Here is a 21,434-nt window from a genome sequence, read left to right as displayed (position 1 = left end):
AACGAGATCAGCCCCCACTTGGGATGGATCTTGTCATTTTTATAGCACAAACTAGATAATCATTTCCATTTGGCTTTCAGAGCAGCAGCCTTTCTTGCCTCCTTTAACATTTGCTTCACATCCTCAGATAAAAGGTGTCTAAATGGGATCAAAAAACTATCATCCAGAGAGTCATGTGGAGATTTTAAATGTTAGAATGGATTATGAATCCCTTTGTCATATGCGAGCAAATCCAGTTTCTGAGGATGTTTATGGTAATTGCCCCTGCTCAGGTGCACTGGAAGGGAGAATTAATGTTGTCTGGACCAAAAGGGAATCACCAGAAGCATCTTTGACAAGTTTTGTCTTGATCTTTAGAAGAGCTTTGGATACCAGACGAAAGGGTGGTGGGTACAGTAGAACATTCCCATCCATGAGAAGATGAATAATCTGATTTTTCAGGCCTTTTTGCAAACTGCCCTGGAATGAAACTGGTTTAGCTGTCTGTTGATATAGCAGACAAATAGTTCTACTTGGGGCATTTCCAGCAGGTGTTCAATCTACTGGAAGACTAGGTGTAGAATCCTCTCATGAGGGTCTAACCCAGATCTGCTCAAAGTGTCTGCTATAGTATTCTGCTCTAATGGGATGTAGGTGGCCTGAAGAGTGAGATTACCCTGTATTGTCAGCTCCCAGGCTATCATGGCTAGACTGCAAAGGAGTTAGGACCTTGTCCCCTCTTACTTGTTTATATATCACAACACTATAGTGTTGGTTTTCATCACTAATACTGGTCTACAAGTCGACCAATGATTTTGTGCTTTCAGGCCTTTTATTAGAGCTACTACCTCTTTGAGATTTATGTGGTTACCCCTGAAATGAGGCTCTTACATGCTTGGTACCTTCAGAGACTGCCCCCCCCCCCACCAACCCATACAAACTCTGAAGTACCTATTGTGACTGACTGACCAAGAAGAGGAGGAGAAAAAGAGAGACCTGCTTTATTAAGATCTAACTGGAGCACTATAAGAATTAACTTCTGAAGAAATTGAGAACAGGAATTTGGAAAGATAAAAGATGAAGATGCTGAATACAAACTGATTTGAGGTACCACTGGATTTTTCTCATATGAAGTTTGGCAAATTAAACCATTAGAATGTAAGAAGCCACATAACCCAGAATTTTAAGGAAATCTCTTGCTGCGGACATGCTCTGATGGGCCACATTTATGAAATTAAGATAACAGGATACTTTGTCTGGAGGAAGGAAGACTGTTGACAGAGAGGTATATAGGAGACATCCTAGGGAGATTAATCTGTGAGTGGGATCTAAACATGACTTTTTCATGTTTAGTTTGAAACCCAGGCTTCTAAAAAGATAAGTTGTGAAATGAAGAGCTGCTAGGGTGTTTTGTTCAGAGCGGGTTAAAATGAAGAATCATCCAAACAGGGGAAATCTGAATGCCTTGTAGTCTGCAGAAGGCTATGACTGGGGCAAGGCACAGATGTAACCTGAAAGTGCAATCCCAATGTAAAGCCTGTGATTTTCTGTGCATTAGAATGCACAGTTAGGTATCTTTGAGGTAAAACTGACCGGGGAAGCCTTGGGAAACAGTAGAGAAAAAAGGGTTTGTAAAGTGAACATCTTGAATTTTGGTACTAAGAGAAAGGTGTTTAGTTTTTAAAGGTCTAAAATAGGCCTCCATGTATCTTCCCTTCTGGGAACAAAGAAGTAAAAGCCTGTCTTGCTGAGATGGAGGGACTAGCTCTATCACTCTAAGGCAACAAATCCCACCCCCCAAAAATGTGAAAGAACAGATGTTTTTTGGTTCTCTGGAGGAAGATAGGTTCCAGCTCGAGACTGGATGCCACTGTAGTATGTAATCATTGTGAATTACTTTTAGAACTCAAGCATCTGAAGTTATTTGCTTACAGAGATGAAGGCAGCAGTAGAGATTGCCTGGAATTTGGGAAGGAAGTGCACAGGAAGTCACTGATTTTTTTTAAAGGATGGTCCCTTGAGATCCTACTTTTTCCTTTTTAATATATCTTGTCATTTTTTTCTTGTATTTCTGTTTAGCAGATTTTTACTGGGAGGATTTAAAAGGCTTTCAAAGAAGGTAATTCCTTTGGTATTTTGAAACAGGAGACTGAGTCTCCAATTAATCTTCCTTTCTTCCAGCTTCTTGGGTACTTCAGCTGAAGACTTTCCAAAAAGGTATTACTTCTAAGATGGATGCACAGTGATCAACAGCTTAATTTTAGCTCATCCAATGAGAAAAAAGAAAGTGAGAAATAAGAGCCAGTGATACTGTCAGCTTGAGTAATATTCAATTACTGGCTAATAAGTACACTGCCTCGATGCCAGCAAGGAGGGCATTTTGAGAACCAGAAAAGTTGAAGAATTTACAAAAAGCTCTCTGTCAGGTGGAGCATTTAAAGATTATAAGAGAAATTTTGTAATCTTACCTAGGCATTTCATCACATTCCTGTACCTGTAACAGCAACCAAAGAGACAGGATCCACTGCATCATAAACACACTTTATAGAATGCTTAGTGACCTGCGAAGCAGACTTTAACATGTCAAGTATACTGGAGTTGTGTCTGAGTTAGGTAGGCTAGATAAGCTTTGTTGCACATCACCAAAAATGAATAACAGATATTTAGATGTGTGTGTGTGTGTGTGTGTGTGTGTGTGTGTGTGTGTGTGTGTGTGTGTGTGTGTGTGTGTGTGTGTGTGTGTGTTTGGCAGCTGACTGCTCTAGATGTCATTGTGAGAAGATGTGTAGACCTTTTCCCCAATCTGTCAACAGCACATATGTCATTTGGGACATGATTAGTAGCAGAAAACACCTTGGAATTTCGGTCTCCATCCAAAGAAATAATAGTAGTGTCTGCTACAGGATTGTTATGGAGGAACATAGATATATCAGACAACCTGTAACCTGTCAGGTTTGTTGGGAGTAGGGGGTAGAAACCTGGGGAGACAAAAGCTAAAGAAAAGGCATTCTCTAAAGCTCCTAAAACAGGAGGTATGGAAACTGGTATTGGGGAATCCATAACTAATAAATCACAGTACATATATTTTTTTAAGATTCTGATACCTCCTTATCTTCCTACTTAAAATATTCTTTTATTTTTGAGACTGTCTCCACAAAAGGTATTTCTTCATCAGGAGACTATGAAGAGAGGGTGTTTTCAGATTGTGACTTACAAGGAGAATGGGAGGATAACTGGGAGGTGTAGTCCAGACCCCCAACATCAGATTCAGATAAGCTTCTTCTGAGGAAGACAGGATTCCCTTTCTTTTAACAGGGGTGGAAGCTGGAAGAGAAGTCTGGAGAGCCTGGAATGCTGTGAACAAGCATTGATCTAAATTATACCCATCTTTGTGGGAAGCCTTATGCACAGAAAGGGTGAAAGGAGGGAATAAATATTTATTCTTTTGTCTCTTTTTTAGGGATCTTAAGTCTTAGATATTTTGGAAAGGAGTCCATAGGTACGACCTCCATAAGTGAACTAGCAACATCCTCCCTAACTAGCACTTGGTGACTGCCTCCTCATCCTCAGAGAGGAAAAAACATAGTTCTCTTTTTTTCATCAACTTCAGTATGATATGCTTTGAAAGGACATGCTAGGTTCCTGGGCCTAAGTGGTCCCCTGAAGGGTCATGCCAAAACCAGGAAAGACACAGCAATGGTTTGAGGTGGGGGATTTATTAAGGTGCCTCAGCAGAGTCATCAGTCCAAGACCACAGGAAAGAGTGGTAAGTCCAAGATTCTTCTTAAACCTCTTTTGAAACTTTTTCTTCTTTTTTTCTACTGATGATGGAGGTCCACTGAAGGGGAGTCCATCATCATGGTCACTCACACAAATCACTGAGGCTGTTGTCTTCAAGCAAAATGTTTAGTGAATTTAACATGCTTGGGAGCAAAGTAAAGACAAATCTGACAAGACGCTTTATGCTGTTCACCAAGACAAAAAACAAGTGTGGTCATCCTTGTAAGGAATCTGTCTACCACAAGAAGAGTATTTATCCTTTTGGACAAATAAAATAAAATAAATTTTTATATATGTTTTCACAGGAAAAGGAATAAGACAAAATGAGGATAGTTATGTGCCAAAAACTGTAGTTGAAGCAGACCACTGATATTCATACTACTAAGCTAATGAGAAGTCTGCATAAGCATACATATGGCAAGCAAGTTCTGATTTTTGGTGTGCATGTACACGCCTCTTATACCAGCACATAACCTCATGTTATGAGCAGATATGCAGTGTCTGAGAAAGGAACCCAAAGCTTTGTAGACTGGCTGGATGTCAGATATGCTTGTCAGGCTATGTCTAGTATAGTTATTGCTGCTGCAACAATGATCTAATGAAGAACACCTGAAGAAATGTATCAATTAAAGTAAGTCTCTCTCTGCTTTATGAATGTACTACAGTAATATGACAGTCACATAGCACTGCATACAGCATTATGACAATCCAAGTGCCCTGCACACAGCACCACAGCAGTCATAAAGCACTGTTCATAGCAACAAGACAAAGAGTACTGAAACACAGAAATATGATGGTCACAACTCTGCAAGCAGCAATATGACAAAGTGTTCTACACCCAGCAATATAATGATCATAGTGCTTTGCACACAGCAGTATAGTCAAGGAACTCTACACACAGCAATATAGTGGCTACATAATACTGCACACAGCAGCATGACAGTCACAGAGAGCTGACAGCAACATAGCTTTGGACACAGTAGAATGACAATCAAAGAGCTCTGCACACAGCAATACAATAGACATAGTGCTCAGAAAACAGCAGTATGAAAGTCACAGAGCACCATGCACAGCAGTATGACAGACACAATGCTCTAAATACAGCATTAGAACATTCACAGAACACTGCATACAACATCATGAGAGTCACACTACTACACACTCAATACTATGACAAAGAGCTCCGCACACAGTAACATGACAGTCAAACAGCTTTGCAATCAACAGTATTACAGTCTTGATGCTCTGCTCAGAACAATAGGACAATCATAAGAGTTCTGCATGCAGCACTGTGACAGTCACAGTGTTTTGCACACAACAGTCTGACAGTACCAGACTTTTGCAGACAGCAGCATGACGGCCACACAGCTCTGCATCCAGCTGTATACACTCAGAGCTTTGCACCTAGCTGTATCATAGTCACACGGGTCTGCACACAACAGTATGACAGTCACTACCTGGCAGCATGACAGTCACTAGCTCAACAGTAACAATGACAGCCACAGAGTTCAGGACATACCAGCATGACAACGACAGTGCATAGTACACAATAGATTGATGGCCTTGGGTCTGTACCAAGCTGTACAAAACTCAGAGCTCTGTACCCAGCAGTATGACAGTCACACAGCATTGCACATTACAATATGACCATCACAGGATTCTATATATGGCAGTATAAACAGTCACAGAAAACTGAACACAATAGTATGACATTCACAGAGCTCTGTATACATCAGGCTGCCAATCACAGAGCTCTTCACACAGCAGTATTACAATCACAGTATTCTGCACCCAGCAGTATGACAGTTATAGAGATCTGTACAAAGCTGCATGAAAGTCATATGATTACTGCATACAAACCTATGAGAGTTACAGAACTCTGCACATAGCAATATAATAAGTACAGAGTTCATCTCACAATAGTATGGCCATCATTCTCCGGACACAGTGGTATGACAGTCAAAGAGATCTGCACACGGAGGCATGACTCTCAAATCTCTACACACTTTAGGATGACAGTCACAGAGGTCTGCATGCAATGCTATGATGATCAGAGAGCTCTGCACACAGCTGTATTACAACCACAGTGTTCAGCACACAACAATATGACAGCCACAGAGTCTTACACACAGCAGTGTGTTGGCCACACAGCTCTGCACCCATCTGTAAAACATTCACAGCTTTGAGACCAGCAGAATCACAGGCACAAAGCTCTGCACACAACAGTATGATGGTTGCTCTGCACCCAGCAGCATGATGGTCACAGCGGTCTGCACAAAGCAGTATGACAATCACAGTGTTCTGAACCCAGCAGTATGAACAAAGCAGTATGACAATCACAGCGTTCTGAACCCAGCAGTATGACAGTCACAGCGATCTGTACAAAGCAGCACAACAGTCACAGATCACTGCACACAAAACTAAGACAGTTAAAGAACTCATGACATAGCAGTATGACAACAACTGAGTTCATCACACAATAGTACAGCCATCATACTCTGGACACAGTCTTATGACAATCAAAGAGCTCTGCACAAAGCACTTTAATAGTCACTGCACTCTAAAAACAGAGCATTAAGACAGTCGCACTGTTCTACATGCAGCAGGATAATTGACAAAGAGCTCCATACATGGCAGAATGACCATTATGATACTCTGCACATAGCAGTATGACAAAGTGTTCTACACCCAGCAATATAATGATCACAGTGTCTTGCACACAACAAATATAGTCCAAGAGCTCTGCACATAGACGTATAGTGATCACAGAATACTGCTTACAGCAGTAGGACAGTCACTGAGCTCTGCATATAACAGTATGATACTCACAGAATGCTACAAATAGCAATATGACAGTAACATAGCTCTGGACAGTTAAGAGCTCTGCACATAGCAGTATAATGGACATGGTGTTCTGAAAACAGCAGTATGAAAGTCCTACAGCACCATACGCGGCACTATAACAGCCACAGAGCTCTGCACATATCAGTATGACAGATACAGTGATCTACACACAACATTAGAACACTCATAACGCTGCACACAACAGCATGAGAGTCACACCATTCCACACTTAATAATATAACAAAGAGCTCTGCAGACAGTAGCATGGCACTCAAAGAGCTCTACAAACAACAATATGACAGCTTTAGTGCTCTGCACAGAACAATAGGGCAATTACAGAACTCTGTCTATACAAGCATGACACTTAGATCTTTACACACTGCAGCATGACAGTCAGAGAGCACTGCATACAACACTGACAGTCATAGAGGTCTGCACATAGCTGCATGACAACCACAGTGTTCTGCACACAACAGTGTGACAGCCACAGAGTCTTGCACAGAACAGTATGATGGTCACACAGCTCTGCACCCAGCTGTAAAACATTCAGAGCTTTGTGCCCAGCAGTATCACAGTCACAGAGCTCTGCATACAATGGTATGAAAGCTGCTTCACATCCAGCAGCATGACATTCACAGAGCTGTGCAGAAAGTGGTATGACAATCACAGTGTTCTGCACCCAGCAGCATGACCATCACATACCAAAGCATACAACACTGTGATAGTCACAGAACTTTGCACACAGCAGTGTGACAATACAGAACTATGCACACAGTAGTATGGCAGTCACAGAGCTCTGTGCCCAGTTGTATGATGGCCATTTGGCTCCGCATACAACACTATCACAGTCACATAGCTCTGCATACTGCAGCAGGAAATGACAGGCATACAGCTCTGAACACAGCTGTATAACAGTCACAGAGCTATTCACACAATGACATAATGGTCACAGCGCTGCACACAAGAGGATGACAGACACAAAGTTCTGCAGTCAACAGTCTCACAGGTGCAGTGCTTAGCACACAGTAGTATAACAGCCACAAGGCATTACACACAATATGACAGTCACAGACTCAGTACACTGCAGTATAGCAGTCCGTCTATACACAGCAGTATGACAGGTACATAGCTCTGTACAGGACACACTGACAACCACAGAGCTCTGCACACAGCTGTATGATCATCATAGAGCTCTATACACATCAGTATTAAGGTCACAGTGCTCTGGACACAGCATAACAGTCACAGAGCTCTGCACACAGCAGGATGATACTCAGAGCTTTGCAAACAACAATATGACAGCTACCAGATTATGCATACACTATAACAGCCACAAAGGTCTGCATACCAAAGTATGAAATGACAATTGCACAGTTCAGCATACAGCTGTACGACAGTCAGACAGCTGTCCACAGAACAATATGATAGTGACAGCACTGCACACAACAGTATTACAGTTACAGAGTTCTACATACAGAAGTATGACATCCACAGTGCTCTGTGCACATCAGTAACAGACAAAAAGCTCTGCACATAGTAGTATAACAAGAACAAAGCTCTGTACACATCAGCATAACAATCACATATTTTGCACATAGTAGGACAATAGTCACAATGCTCTGCACAAAGCAATATAATATGCACACAGCAGTATAAGTCGCAAAGCTCTGTTAACAACAATATGAGTCACAGAGCCCCTTACACAGTAGTCTGACAGTCACAGAGCTCTGCAAGTAACACTATGACAATCACAGTTCTCTACACACAGTGCTAAGTCTATCTCAGAGCTTGGAAAACTACATTGTGACTGACACAGAGCTCTTCACACAGCAATATGTCAATCACGGAGCTCTGTAGCCACAATATGAAAGTTACAGGATACAGTCCAACAGTCAAAGAGTTGTGTACAGAGAAATATGACAGTTGTAGGGCTCTGGACAAATCAATATAGCAGTCACAAAGCTCTGAGTGTAGCAGAATGATAGTCAGACAGCTCTGCATACAGCACGATAATGGTCACATGACCATGCAAACAACTTTATAACAATCCCAGAGCTCTGCACATAAGAGTGGAATGGTCACAGTGCTGTGCCCACAGCAGTATGAGAGTTGCTGGGCTCTGCATACATCAGTATGACAGTCATAGAGCTCTGTACACATCAATATGACATCATAATGTATTTTTTATTCTTTTTTTTTCTTTTTTTAAAATTGTAAGTATACTCTCTCTGCTCTAGATAATTTTGTTTCCTCTTATGTCAGCCATGTGCTAGCTTTATTACTCTTATAGTCACTGTATTTTTTTATGCTTAATTTTCTGGAGCTTTTCTCCTTGGCACTCTGCTGAAAAGTGGTCTTGTATGGCCCAGTCAGACTATCTTGGTTACTAAACAGAAATAAAATTAAAATTAGAACAGCCACCGTTCTCTACACCCAGTGGTACACCAGTCATAGTGCTCCATGCACAGCAGTATGACAGTCACTGAGCTCTGTACACATCAGTATGACAAATACAGAGATCTGCACACAAAGCTGCAAATAGCTCCATGCACAGCAGTACAACAATCACAGAGCTTTGCCCATACCAGCCTGACAGCCACAATTCTCTGCATACAACAATATGACAGCCATAGAGCTCTGTATACAGTATTATGACAGTTACAAATCTGTGCACACAACAGTGTGACATTCACAGTGCTCTGCCCACTTAAGTAATGCAGCTGAAGTGCTCTGGACATATTAATATGAAAATTTCAGTGCTCTGTACATAGCAGTAAAGCAGTGACACAGCTGTGTACACTGCAATATGATAGGCACAGAACTTTGCTTCAAGCAGTATGACACATGGCTCTGCATACAGCACTTTAAAAGCATGACATTCACAGAGCTCTTCACTTGGGAGTATGGCAGATGACAGACAGACAAGTTCTGCATACAGCCATATGGCAATGACATTTCTTTATATACAGCAATGTGATGGTCACCCAACAATGTGATATTTACAGAATTTTGCAAACTGCAGAATGCCAGTCACAGTGCTCTCTGCTCAACAGAATGACTGCCACAGAGCTCTACATATGACACTACGGCAGTCACACAGCTCTGTATAGAGAGATATGACAATCACAGAGCTCTGTGTACAGCAATAATGCAATCATAAGGCTCTGCACACAGCAGAGTCTCAAAGTTCCATGCACACAGCAATATGACAGTCACATAGCTTTGTACACAGCTGTATGACAGTCACAGTGTTCTATATGCAGTGGATTAACAGTGCCAGGGATCTGCAAACATCAAAATGATAGTAATATTGTTCTGCACACAGAGTATGACAATCACAGAGCTCTGTATATTGCACTATAAATGGTCATGGTGCTCTGAACACAGCAGTGTGATGGTCACAGGGCTCTGCACAGGGCAGGATGTCTAAAAGCCCTGCATATATAACAACAGTCACAGAGCATTAAACATAGCATTATGACAGACAAATCAGAAGAAGCTGAGAACTGAGATAGAAGAGAAGATAGTGGAACAGGTTAATAGCCTTAAGTATCTGGGAGGGGTGGTTGAGGAGAAGGCAAGTCTGAATGAAGAGGTCAATGCTAGAGTCAAAGAGGTTGCAGCCAACTGGCAAATAGTGCTACGTATAGTGCATGACAAAAGAATGCCAAAGAAGATGAAAAGTAAGGTGTACAAAACAGTGGTGCAACCAGTACTACTGCATGGTACAGAAACCTGGGCAGTAAGGCAGAGCAGATGAGGAAGCTAGAGGTGATGGTAATTAAGTGCTGGTGATGGGTGGTAGGATGCACACTGTGGGAGAGGCAAAGAAATTATAACATAAGAGCAGAAGCCAAAGAAGTTCCAACTGTAGAAAAGATCAAAGAAAACAGATTATGGTGGTTTGGGCACATGTATAGAAAAGCAGAAGATAATTTGGTGAAGAAGATATGGGACAGACAGGAAGAAGGTGAGAGGAAATGAGGGTGTCCAGCAAAGAGGTGGATGGATTGTGTGAGAGAAGATCTGTGACAGTCAGGCATGAGTGTCAAAGAAGGCAGGAGTGTGGTAGTGAATCAAGAGAAATGCCGACACAACATGACACCTGACCCCATCTTGAAAATGGGAAAAAATGGGGGGTTGATGATGATGAAAGAGCTCTACACCCAGCAGCATGACAGCCAAGTACTTTGCACACAGCACTATGACTTTCACAGAGCTCTACACACAGCACTGTGACACGCACAGAGTTCTGCATACAACAGTTTGACAGTCACATTGCACGGCACACAGCAGTATGATGGTCACAGACCTCTTCATAGAACAATATGACAGCTCCACAACTCTGCACAATGCAGCATGAAAAGTGATAGCCATTTGAAAGGTCAGGACTAGCTAATGTGAAAACTGAATGGCCAAAAATCCAGACTTACATATACTTAGAGATAGCCATTTCTCTGAATATTCCCTTTTTTTCTGAGGTCTAATGATTTCGGAGTACATATAAGTTAGGGGTCGGGGTAGGGGGTTACCTCTCACATCAAGGGTATATGGAGTCTATGCCACTCCAAAAAAGAATTTTAAAGGTGGAGAGCAATTTTCAATATTCACTCTTCTCCTAAATTGTCTGTCTTTTTTATTTCAGCATGTCGGGACTCAGCACTTCAAGTCTCAACATTTCAATATGGAACCTGGGCAAGTACTTTACAGTTTCAGTTACACAGCTATGCATAAAGTAAGATGACCATCACAGTGATATACACACATCAGTATGACAGTTACACAGCTCTGCAACAGCAGTATGACAGCCACAGAGATGTTCACATAGTAGTTTGATGGCCACAGTGTTGCAGACATAGTAATATGACAGTCACAGAGTGCTGCACATAACAATATAACAGCTGCAGAGCTCAGCATACAGTAATAAGAGAGCCAAACAACTCTGAAAGCTGAATGGAAAACTTGCAAAGATTTACAGGAAAAGAACTGACAGCTTTAGGATGTAAATATGTATAACAAAAAAACAAAAAAAAAAACCGTGAGAGCTGTTTGTAACAACATTCTGGGTGGATGTAGAAATGAGCCTGTATTACACTATACTACTGAGATGAAGGGGCCAGAGCACAAAGTGTACCTTAGTGACAGCAGCATGCGTATGACATTTCAGCTGATTACACCTAAGTGACCACTAACACCAGCAGCAGACTGCAGGGCTTGACAGGAACAGCGTTTGTTGGGGTGTGTCATTCTGAAATAGCTCTCAGCATCACACACTGAAGGGGATAGCTTTATACAAAGCATCTGCATAAACCCTCCTCAGAGCTTGCAATGATGCCAATCTTGCATAATGACAAAGGAACCACTACTGTACTAGTAGCAGTATTCAATCTGTTTCAATTCTGCTGCTTTTCTTCCAGACACTTCCGCCTTGGAGATATAATCCAGAATATCTAGACACATAAAGACATAAGGCCTGCAAAGGCAGGCAGGGGACTGAACCTGAAGGCAAGGCATCTTAAGGGTCCCAATAAATACCAAGAAAAAAAATTGCAGTTTACAACAGACTGCATTTAAATCATTCTAAAGTTAAAGCATAATTTGAGTACAAAATGTCTCTACTAAGCCCATGCCTTCAAACACTAACTTAAGTCTAAATGCTGGAATAGTGTCAAGCACTTATTTTAATGGCCATTTTTGTCGGTTGAAAGATCCCCCCCACCACCTTCATACAAAGAAGGCTTTACCCCTACACCCCCCCTCAGAAAAGCATAACTAGTCTGAGCTGCCTCAACTCAGATTCATGGACCACTGGTCCTCAATTCAAACATTTTGACTAGAAGTCTGTGTACAAATGAAGAGACTTTGTGAAGACATAAAACTGTCACTGGTACTTTACTCCTCAGAAAAGTACTTTGTCTTGTAACATTTGATACTAAGGGATATTGCTACATCAGCCTATGTCATTGGTATCAGAGTAGCATAACAAGATGAATACAGTTGCACACTTTCTCCCATTGATTAATGTGCAAAATATCAATTTACATTAAGCTGGACAGTTCAACAGTTTTTTTGTGCAGCAGAAGACAAAGAAGAAATAACTAATCTCTTATGTTGTCTTTTTAGCAGCATGTTAACTCTACAGACCACTGTGGCATTTTCTCACTCTCTATTTCCTATTGTATCATGTCAGTTTGCGTTGCTTTCCTTCCTCACCTCATACCTACTAAGGTGATGCTCCAAGGACATAATACTGCAATGCCTTCCCAGGATCTGTAGTTCAGAGGTCATCCAAGCTTTTTTTTGGATTAACTTGCTTAACCAGCCAGACAGAAATATTATGTACAAAAAACAGATCTATCTTTATACCACAGTACACATCATCAAACCAATCCTGCAGGTGTGAAACAGAGATAATTATATAAAAACAGAAAACCAAGCATTAACTCATTTCAGTGAGCTGCGCTCAGTGATTAACTCCTAAAAATGCTTAATGCATAATCTCTCTAAATCATACAAGTTAAGGAAGTCAGCGGTAAGATACACCTTTACTATAATACAGAAAATATGTTTATGCTCGATCAAGGGACATACCTGCCCTTTTCCTGCAGTTTTTCTACAGTTCCTTGGATGTACCTTCCTCCTCCCTGCACCCTTCATATTGACTTGAAGGAGTACTTTCCACCTCCTTTTAGTTTATACCCTAGCCTTGGGATACAACTGCCTTCTTATTGTAGCTTTTTCCATGGCTCACTGAGCATATCCTTCCTCATCCTTGAAACTTCTCCCTTGACTTAATAAACTTACCTGCCATGCCTCTAGCTGCTGAGAGAGATTCAGCTTCTGTTGGATGGCATCCAGTAACTGACCATTCAGAGACATCAAGTCAATCTTGCACTTCGCCAGTTCCATCTCCACTGCATTTTTCCTAAAACAGTGACAGTTGTTACGTTAATACAAAACATGGCAAAGATAAATAAACATCACAAAAGTCTTAGGAGCTATTTAAACATCTTCCTGTTGTGTTAAATACACATATGACAGGGCACACTGTTCCTTTTTCTCTTTTAGATTTCTGTTTACCTTAATGATACAATCCCTTCACTGGCTCATGTTCTGTATCTCTGCTTTGTTTCTATTCAGACCAAGTGTGACCTCTAATCATACCACTTTTCTGAGCTTATGAGTGCTTTCTCACTTACAGAGGGATGTACACCAACTCCACTGCAGGGGTATTTGCATACTTCCATATATCTTTCCTGTGAAGATCTGTCCCTCTACTAAACCAATCCATGTAGTTTGGGTGTACCCTGTCTACCACAGCCACTGCCAGGAATGGTGAGACAAGAAGACATCTGTCTGCCTCTAATGCATCTATACACTCTTATGCACAATGCAGTCCAGAAAGGAGACTCCCAAGCTTGCATTACTGGACTCTTGTCATGGCCCATAGTGCAGCTACCCCAGCCTCCATGGAAGGTGAACTACTGCTATGCATATTTTCCTTTCCTCTCTGCTGACCTTCCAAACTTTTGATTCTGCCTTGGAACATGACATAAGCAGTGCAGGCATAAGTGTAATCTCTGTGTCCTTGGGGTGGAGTTTCCAAAAAAAAGTGTCATAACTATCATGCTATAAGCAAACCTAGACAATAAGTACCAAAAACAAATCTACTCTTTACAGAACAACCTTTTCAAGTGGCTGTACATTGCAGTGATTACTGTTTTTTTTTTTTACTGTTTTTCTTGTCTGTGGTACTTTAAATATAAATATTTAACAAACACAGCAAGGTGTGGTTGAGGTGTCAATCTTGAGGTAACTTTTTTTTTTATTCATAGACAGCCCAATGAAGATGTGCAGCACCTTGGTGGGCTGTCTATGTGGTTGTGTTAAATGCCAATAAAGCATTTAGGGGGAGAGGTATATGCTAATTAGCTAGGTACTCTTCCTTGATACTGCCTTCAGTAAGGCATTTACACCGCTGAGCAACTCATATAATTGTTTGGCTGTGAAAAGACGCACAGCAGCTCCTGGCTGCTCAAGGTAAAGAACACGGCCAAAAGGCTGTGTTCATCTATCACAGAAGAGAAGTACTGTGGAATTTAGTGGCCATATAGTGTTAAAGTGTGTGGGAATGCATTTGAGGAGATATAAGTGTGACTTTGTGTTTGCCTGGGAGGTCCCATTACAGGGTTAGTGAGGGGGTAGGTTAGGTGAGCATGTGTGTGTATTTATGTATGGAATGAATGTGTGAACATGTGTGTGACACATCCCTAGACTAATGAGCAAAACCTGCAATATTGGGTGGGGGGACTATTAGCCAAAAAGGAATAACTCTGAAGACATGGGTTGGGAGGGCCACTAGCCATCAAAAAGAACATAAAAAACATGGGTTGGTGGAATACTACACACCAAGCCGAACTCTTCACTACCATGTCTTAACAGAATGTATGCAAGAAATAGGTCAGGAGGAAGACTAACTGTAAGAGAGCACTCAGAAGATATAATTTTGGGAAAACACTAGTCATAAGGTGAACATACTTTCATCTCATACATTAACAGCATTTGCACATAATGTGGGTCAAGTGGGGAATACTAGACACCACAGATTACATATTCATCTCATGTCTCAATGGCACTTACACATAAAGTGGTTAGGGGGTGCTAGATACCATTTATAATCTATATAGCATGCCCAAGGCACTTAATTAAGAAAAAAAAAAACAATGTGGAGCAGGGCGACATCAGGAAAACTATAAGTAGCAATACTTAACAGAAATAAAGACTCCAATCTTGTACCCTTCCACTTGCCACAGAGGATATTAGTCCTCTACACCACTTCTACATACCAATGAGGTAATGTACGAAAATAAGACACAAAAAAATAATAAAGTACAAAGGGGTGAAAGGTTTTGACCCTGCACCCTTGCCACACAAAACATCACCATTAATGTGCTGGCTGTACTAACTAATACGTTAAAGCAACAGTTTTTTTAACATATAGTGAGCCTTTTGGACATTATTCAATGCCTGCACCTGTTTGCGAGTTATGAAGGAGAGGGACAGGGAACACAAGGCATACCTCTCAACCTCATAGCACAAGAAAACCAGACACAGCCAAAACTGATGGTGGGACAAAGGCACCAAATCAAGGATGAATTTTAAGTACTCTTCATGCAAGCTTAAAAAGACCCTATTATAATACATTTTGCACTATCATGCACTTACTGAAGGACATGAAGTATAAAGCTCTAATGTCTGGTAATCATAACTGACTGGAATCATCCTAGATTTACCAAGGCAAGAAAAAGGAGACATCAGAGATGTTCTGACAACACAAGGGCAGGTACGGGGTATGTAGTGTGTGTGCGCATGTCTGCGTGCGTGCATGCATGTGTGTCATACCTCTCAAATTACTCCAAATGTATTGGCAAATTCCACTTTGGGGCTTAAAAATAGGGTATACCACAAATTCCAGATTGGCCCCTTTAAATTCTGATTTATTTTTTTCATTTTTATTTTAACTTTTTCCATGCTTGCGCATGTCATCACACAGTGCAGGCATGCAGGTGACCTTATTAGGAACCCAGGAAGTAAACAGACACCACAACCTCCTTCGTTTTGCTTTTCAACTTGCATAGCAACATAATATGATGCAGCAATGCCATCTGCACAATTGCAGCATAATGCCACACATGATGAGAAATGGAGGTCAACTTGAAATTTGAAACTGTAGATGCAACTGTGATAAGTAAAGTAAATAAGCACTAAGTTCACGCAGCATTTGCAGCCGCAGAAGATGTCACAGCCAGAAAGAAGAAGACACATTCAAGGAATAGAAAGGTCCAAGGTATAATTTGGAAAAGCAGAATTGCAGTTTGTACTTAGTCTGCAGAAAAAAACTAGCAGGAATGGGTAGTTCACCACACACCAGCCATCACCAGGAACATGACAGCAAGAATGAGAAGATCATCGGTGACAGCATCCAAATCCACTTTGTTGTAAGTAAAATAATAAAAAATGTCTGTATCTGAGAATTAACTGAGAATTTAAAAAGGTAAGCAGGCTAGCCCAGCCATACAGCAGAAATTCCTGTTAGGAATATAGTATGAGGATTTGCAGGTGAAACAGTTTTTTTTTATTGTTCTGCAAAACTGTTGCCATTTACTAAACAGTCATTTGCTGTAAATGATCAAAGTATGGTGACTCCATGCATTAATAAAGCAAATTACTACTGCTAGTACAAGTATAGCTTCACTAATTATTATTCATATTTTATGTCATTTTGTCATTTCTGTTTTTTAAACTTCTGTTTTTGAATGTTGGTATCCTACAATCATCTCAGGTAGGTGGAGTTGTACTATTAAGTATGCAAATGTTATGCAAAGCAGTGTCCAGATTTTTGTTCAGATGTTCCTATTTTTCATGGGCCTTTGTCCAGATTTTTTATATCTGCAGGTTGAAAGGTATGGTGTGTGTGTGTGTGTGTGTGTGTGTGTGTGTGTGTGTCAGAGTGAATGACGGGGGGGGGGGTGCCTGTGCTAACACAATGCATCAGCCGCCTCTGTTAACTACTGCAGGAAAGCACTAATCTGCACTTGCTGTAGTCAACAGTGATTCAAAGGCATGCAAATTAGTTTATAATGAGGACTTTTCCCATTGCAGTTAATTTGTCTCTAAATACAATAGTACCATATCATTGAAAAAAAGGTCCTTTTACTGCAGTCCTTAATGCAAGTGCTGGGGTTCTTTTTGAATTCTCAGGCATGTATTTTCATAAGCAATAAGAAATGTGTAACACACTACCACCAAAGTAACCACTAACAAGTAGATGTAGTTACTAAATTCATTTTTTCCCCCTAATGATCTGGACTCCCTGTATAGTGCTTTTTAGGCATCAGTCCTCATAACAAAGCAGAATATGGATAACATAAAGGTATTGTTGCTTAATGCTAGGAGCCTTAACAAAAAAACTTCTAAGCAGTCTTTACACTGGAAAACATGGCTCAAGACCATTGAGAGCAGCCCATCAGTGCAGGGTATTAATGTCTTCCACATGCTCAGGCCCACTCTACTAGATGAAGGTACTAAAGATGGTGGTGTCTCCATATCTGTAAAAAAAAAAAAAAAAATCACCTCCAGACTAGTTAGACTAGATAACAATTTGATATTCCTCCACATTCAACTTAGCATTAACAAGACCCCTTATCACATCATGGCTAACTATAGAACCCCCTCAATATTCCCCACAGTCCATAACTCCTGCATAACTATAAAGGAGTCCCTATGCATTAAGCCAAATACCGTTCTCCTAGGAAACTTTAACTACCCCTTAATTAACCATGAGATGTATACATCCTCTAACACGTTTGCCCAGAGATTTCTGGACTTCATCAGTACAAACCCTCTTTCCAGTTAGTCTGCACCCCAAGAAGGGATGATAAAATCCTGGACTTGGTCCTTACCAATATGGGACAGCTCTGCTTCTTACAAATGTAGCTGCCTCCTGGTCAAACTGAGCACAAGTCAGTTACATTCACCTTAAGACCGAAGCCAGAAGCATCCTCCAATACCTCGGTACTCAGAGATTACACCAGTGCTACTCTACTGAAACTGAATGATAACTTGGCTAAATTCAATATCCTCTTCCAACTACATGACCCCAGTGCTTATGCAGAATCCTTTGCTACTAAATTTTATGCACATAGGTTCACAGATTACTACTAGGCTAACTGCCCTAGTGAGCCATTTCAAAACTAGCAAATTGTCCCACTTGAGAATGAAACCCTGCACCTTGTGTTTGCAAGGCAAGCACTTTAACCATTATGCCAAACCTAAACCCCCCTGTGAACCCACCCCATGAAAAACTGCCTAGATGTATCTGTCCCCATCCGAAGTAGCTACATCAAATTAAAAAATAACCCACTGTGATGGAACCCAAATATAAACAGACTCTATAATAAAAGGAAAACAATTAATTGCACATAAAAATAAAAGTAACTCTCAATATGGAAAGAAGCTCTTGCTAAACTTAACAGGTAATTCCAGATCCTGATCAAATCAACCAAAACCAGATATGGGGTAAATACTGCCTCCCAGCCAAACGGCAACCACAAAACTTTCTTTAACTATGTTAGAAGCCTTAGAAACAATGGCCATCACTGTGCAGAGCTAATAGTAAATAATGTCACATACATAGATCCAGAGGACATAGCCAATCTACTAGCAGATAAACTTAGCTGTAACTTCTCCCCCCATATATTCCCACATCTCATATTGACATTGACGCACCCCTCAAATCTACCATGAACAAGTCCCGAAGGCACTATCCAAAGCCAAAAGCACTGCCTCTCTGGGTCCAGATAACATGTTGGGCTACTTACTGGCTAGTTTGAAACAGGACCATTCAGACCTCCTACAGAGGCTATTCAATATCAGCCTCCAAACATGTTTTGTGTCAGACAAATGAAGGACATCATCCCCTTACACAAAGGTGGGTCTGTCAAAAGACTCATGAAATTAACATACCTCTCAACTGTACAGATTTTCGCAGAATGTCCAGATTTTTTTGCCTCATATATTTGGTCTATTTCTCAATAAAACTGTGGTTTTCTGACAAATCATTGGCAATTCATTGAGGGCCGAAATCAGAAAATAATGACATGCATTTGAGATTCAGACTTCACAACCCTCAGAAAATTCATGCTAATGCAAAATCTGTTATTCTATCAACTTTCTAAGGTTCTAAGAGCAATATTTAAAAATTGTCCCTATTTTGGGGCCTTTGCCCCCCTCCCCCATTATTTATGGCTTTGTTCAGATTTCTGCTCTAAGAGGTTGAGAGGTATGTTATGGACCCAGAAGTCTGACCAGCCTCATCCGTAAGACTATGGAAAGGATTATTATGGAATTAATAAATAAGGATATTGGTAACCTACAAACCCTTGATCCATGCAAACTCAGACTTAGTAAGGAAAGATCTTGCCAACTTAACCTGGTTGACATCTTTGAGAAGGTTACTTGAAGCAATGGAATATGTACCAGTACACACTGCATATGTAGACCTTGCAAAGGCATTCAACACCATCCCATATTCAGATATCAAAGATAAACTTTCCCAGGTAAATGTTAATATCTATTTAACTCACTGAATAGCAAATTGGCTCACAAACAGAACCTAGAAAATGGGGGTGGGCTACTCTACCTCCTACAAAAGATCTTTCACAAGTGGTGCAGCCTGGGGTTCAGTCCTTGGACCACTCATGTTTGGCATTCAATTCTCAGAGGTCAAAGCTACTGTTAATAGTTTATGGATAAACAAGTGTGCAGATGATGTAAACCTGTTGCCATTACAAACTCTCCAGAAGACACCAAGATCCTTCAAAAGGGCCTTTCACAAACCAATTGGTGATGTCAAAACATGGGCTAAAACTGAATGCCAAAAAATGTATAAGAGTATTCTTTGACAAGTAAGAAGTACCATGTAACTATCGCATTGACAACATACCCCTGAAAATTGTTCTAGTAGTTAGGTACCAGGGAACCTCTGTTGAGAGCAAACTGTCCTTCTATCACCATGTATCCACTACAGAAAGTGCTTTTTCATTGCATAACTTATTACTAAGGGTATGTTATCCATATTCAGGAATGTGATCATTCCACTGTATTCCATACTCATCTGGTCAATCATGGAGTATAATGTCTCCTTCAGCATGTACCTGTCCAAACATTTGACACAGCTCACATGTCCACAGTAGTTTCTTACTAAGAAAATTAAGGGCCTAAATCAATAAAAAATCCAAGCCAATGAGTTATGCATAACTCGTGTGGCTAGGAGAAGACTCATCAGTCTTGAGTGCACCTATCAACATATCACTGGGACAACATATCAACATATCCCGAGTGATCATGCACTGAACAGTCTATACACTGGAGAATCAGTATAGAAACAGGTTGTGTACCTCTTATCCTTCTGCCACTGTCAACTGATGACAGGTTTGACCTCAGTCCCTGCTGGTGGAGAAAGAACTCAAAAGGATCATGAGGCATTTTCAGGGACAGTGTTTGTAGGATTTTTTTTTTGCCTGCCATCTAATTTTTTTCATCTTCTCTTGGTGGTTTAGCAGGACTATGGGACCTTGTAAGCTACAGCTCTGACAGTCACGGTGCTGAGCACTAGCCAAAGTCTGCCTTGAATAATTTAATGTAGGCTTTAAATGTTCATCTCAGCCTTATACAGGTGGTTATGGTGAAATGGTTCCACTTATAGGATCACCTTTGTTGTGCAGCATTTCACAGGCAATTAACTCAATGCCAATGTGGGCCCTGGCTAGTGATATAGGTTCATAGGTAAGTACCAAGCAAGCTGCTATTGTGGGCCATTTTAAGCTTAGACAAATTCCCTTTCAAAGGTAAAAATCAAATCCCGTACCTTCTGTATGTGTGGTAGACATCTTAATCATTACAGCAATCCCAACCTTGTGTTGACAAATTCAGGAATTATCACGAGTACCATTAGGAATGAGACCTTAGCTGTGCAAGTGGCGGAAAACAGCTTGACATTGCAGGTGCCTAGCATGTCTTCCTAGTCGAGCATGTGAAATTAAAGATATAATCCATGACTGTATGTGAGTATATCAGGATTTACCTATGGCTGGTGTGGTTTGATCACAAGGGCAAAGCCCGGGTAATTAAACAAAGCCAACTGTGGGTAAATCCTGATGTACAACCATAAACAGGAGTGGATTATTGCTATTACACAATTACATTACTTAAGAAAGAAATTGCTTACCTTTCTTAAATAATGTATTTGTATAAAGGCTCTTCAGTCTTCT

At 40.8% G+C, this 21,434-nt stretch overlaps 1 protein-coding gene across 2 annotated transcripts in view; it reads right to left on the bottom strand.

Moving 5' to 3' along the window:
• The window catches only part of BICDL1 (BICD family like cargo adaptor 1), a 1,161,255-nt gene that overhangs the window by 63,268 nt on the left and 1,076,553 nt on the right, over nt 1-21,434 (bottom strand). For both annotated transcript variants that reach the window (XM_044068582.1, XM_044068583.1), the window contains one exon: nt 13,408-13,528. In XM_044068582.1, the coding sequence (XP_043924517.1) occupies nt 13,408-13,528 (121 nt within the window). The remainder of the gene's footprint in view (nt 1-13,407; nt 13,529-21,434) is intronic.

This window comes from Protopterus annectens, chromosome 4.part0, assembly GCF_019279795.1.
Source record: "Protopterus annectens isolate FY-2018-M chromosome 4.part0, PAN1.0, whole genome shotgun sequence".
Classification (NCBI taxonomy): Eukaryota; Metazoa; Chordata; order Ceratodontiformes; family Protopteridae; genus Protopterus; species Protopterus annectens.
This window is presented reverse-complemented; position numbering and strand designations above follow the sequence as displayed.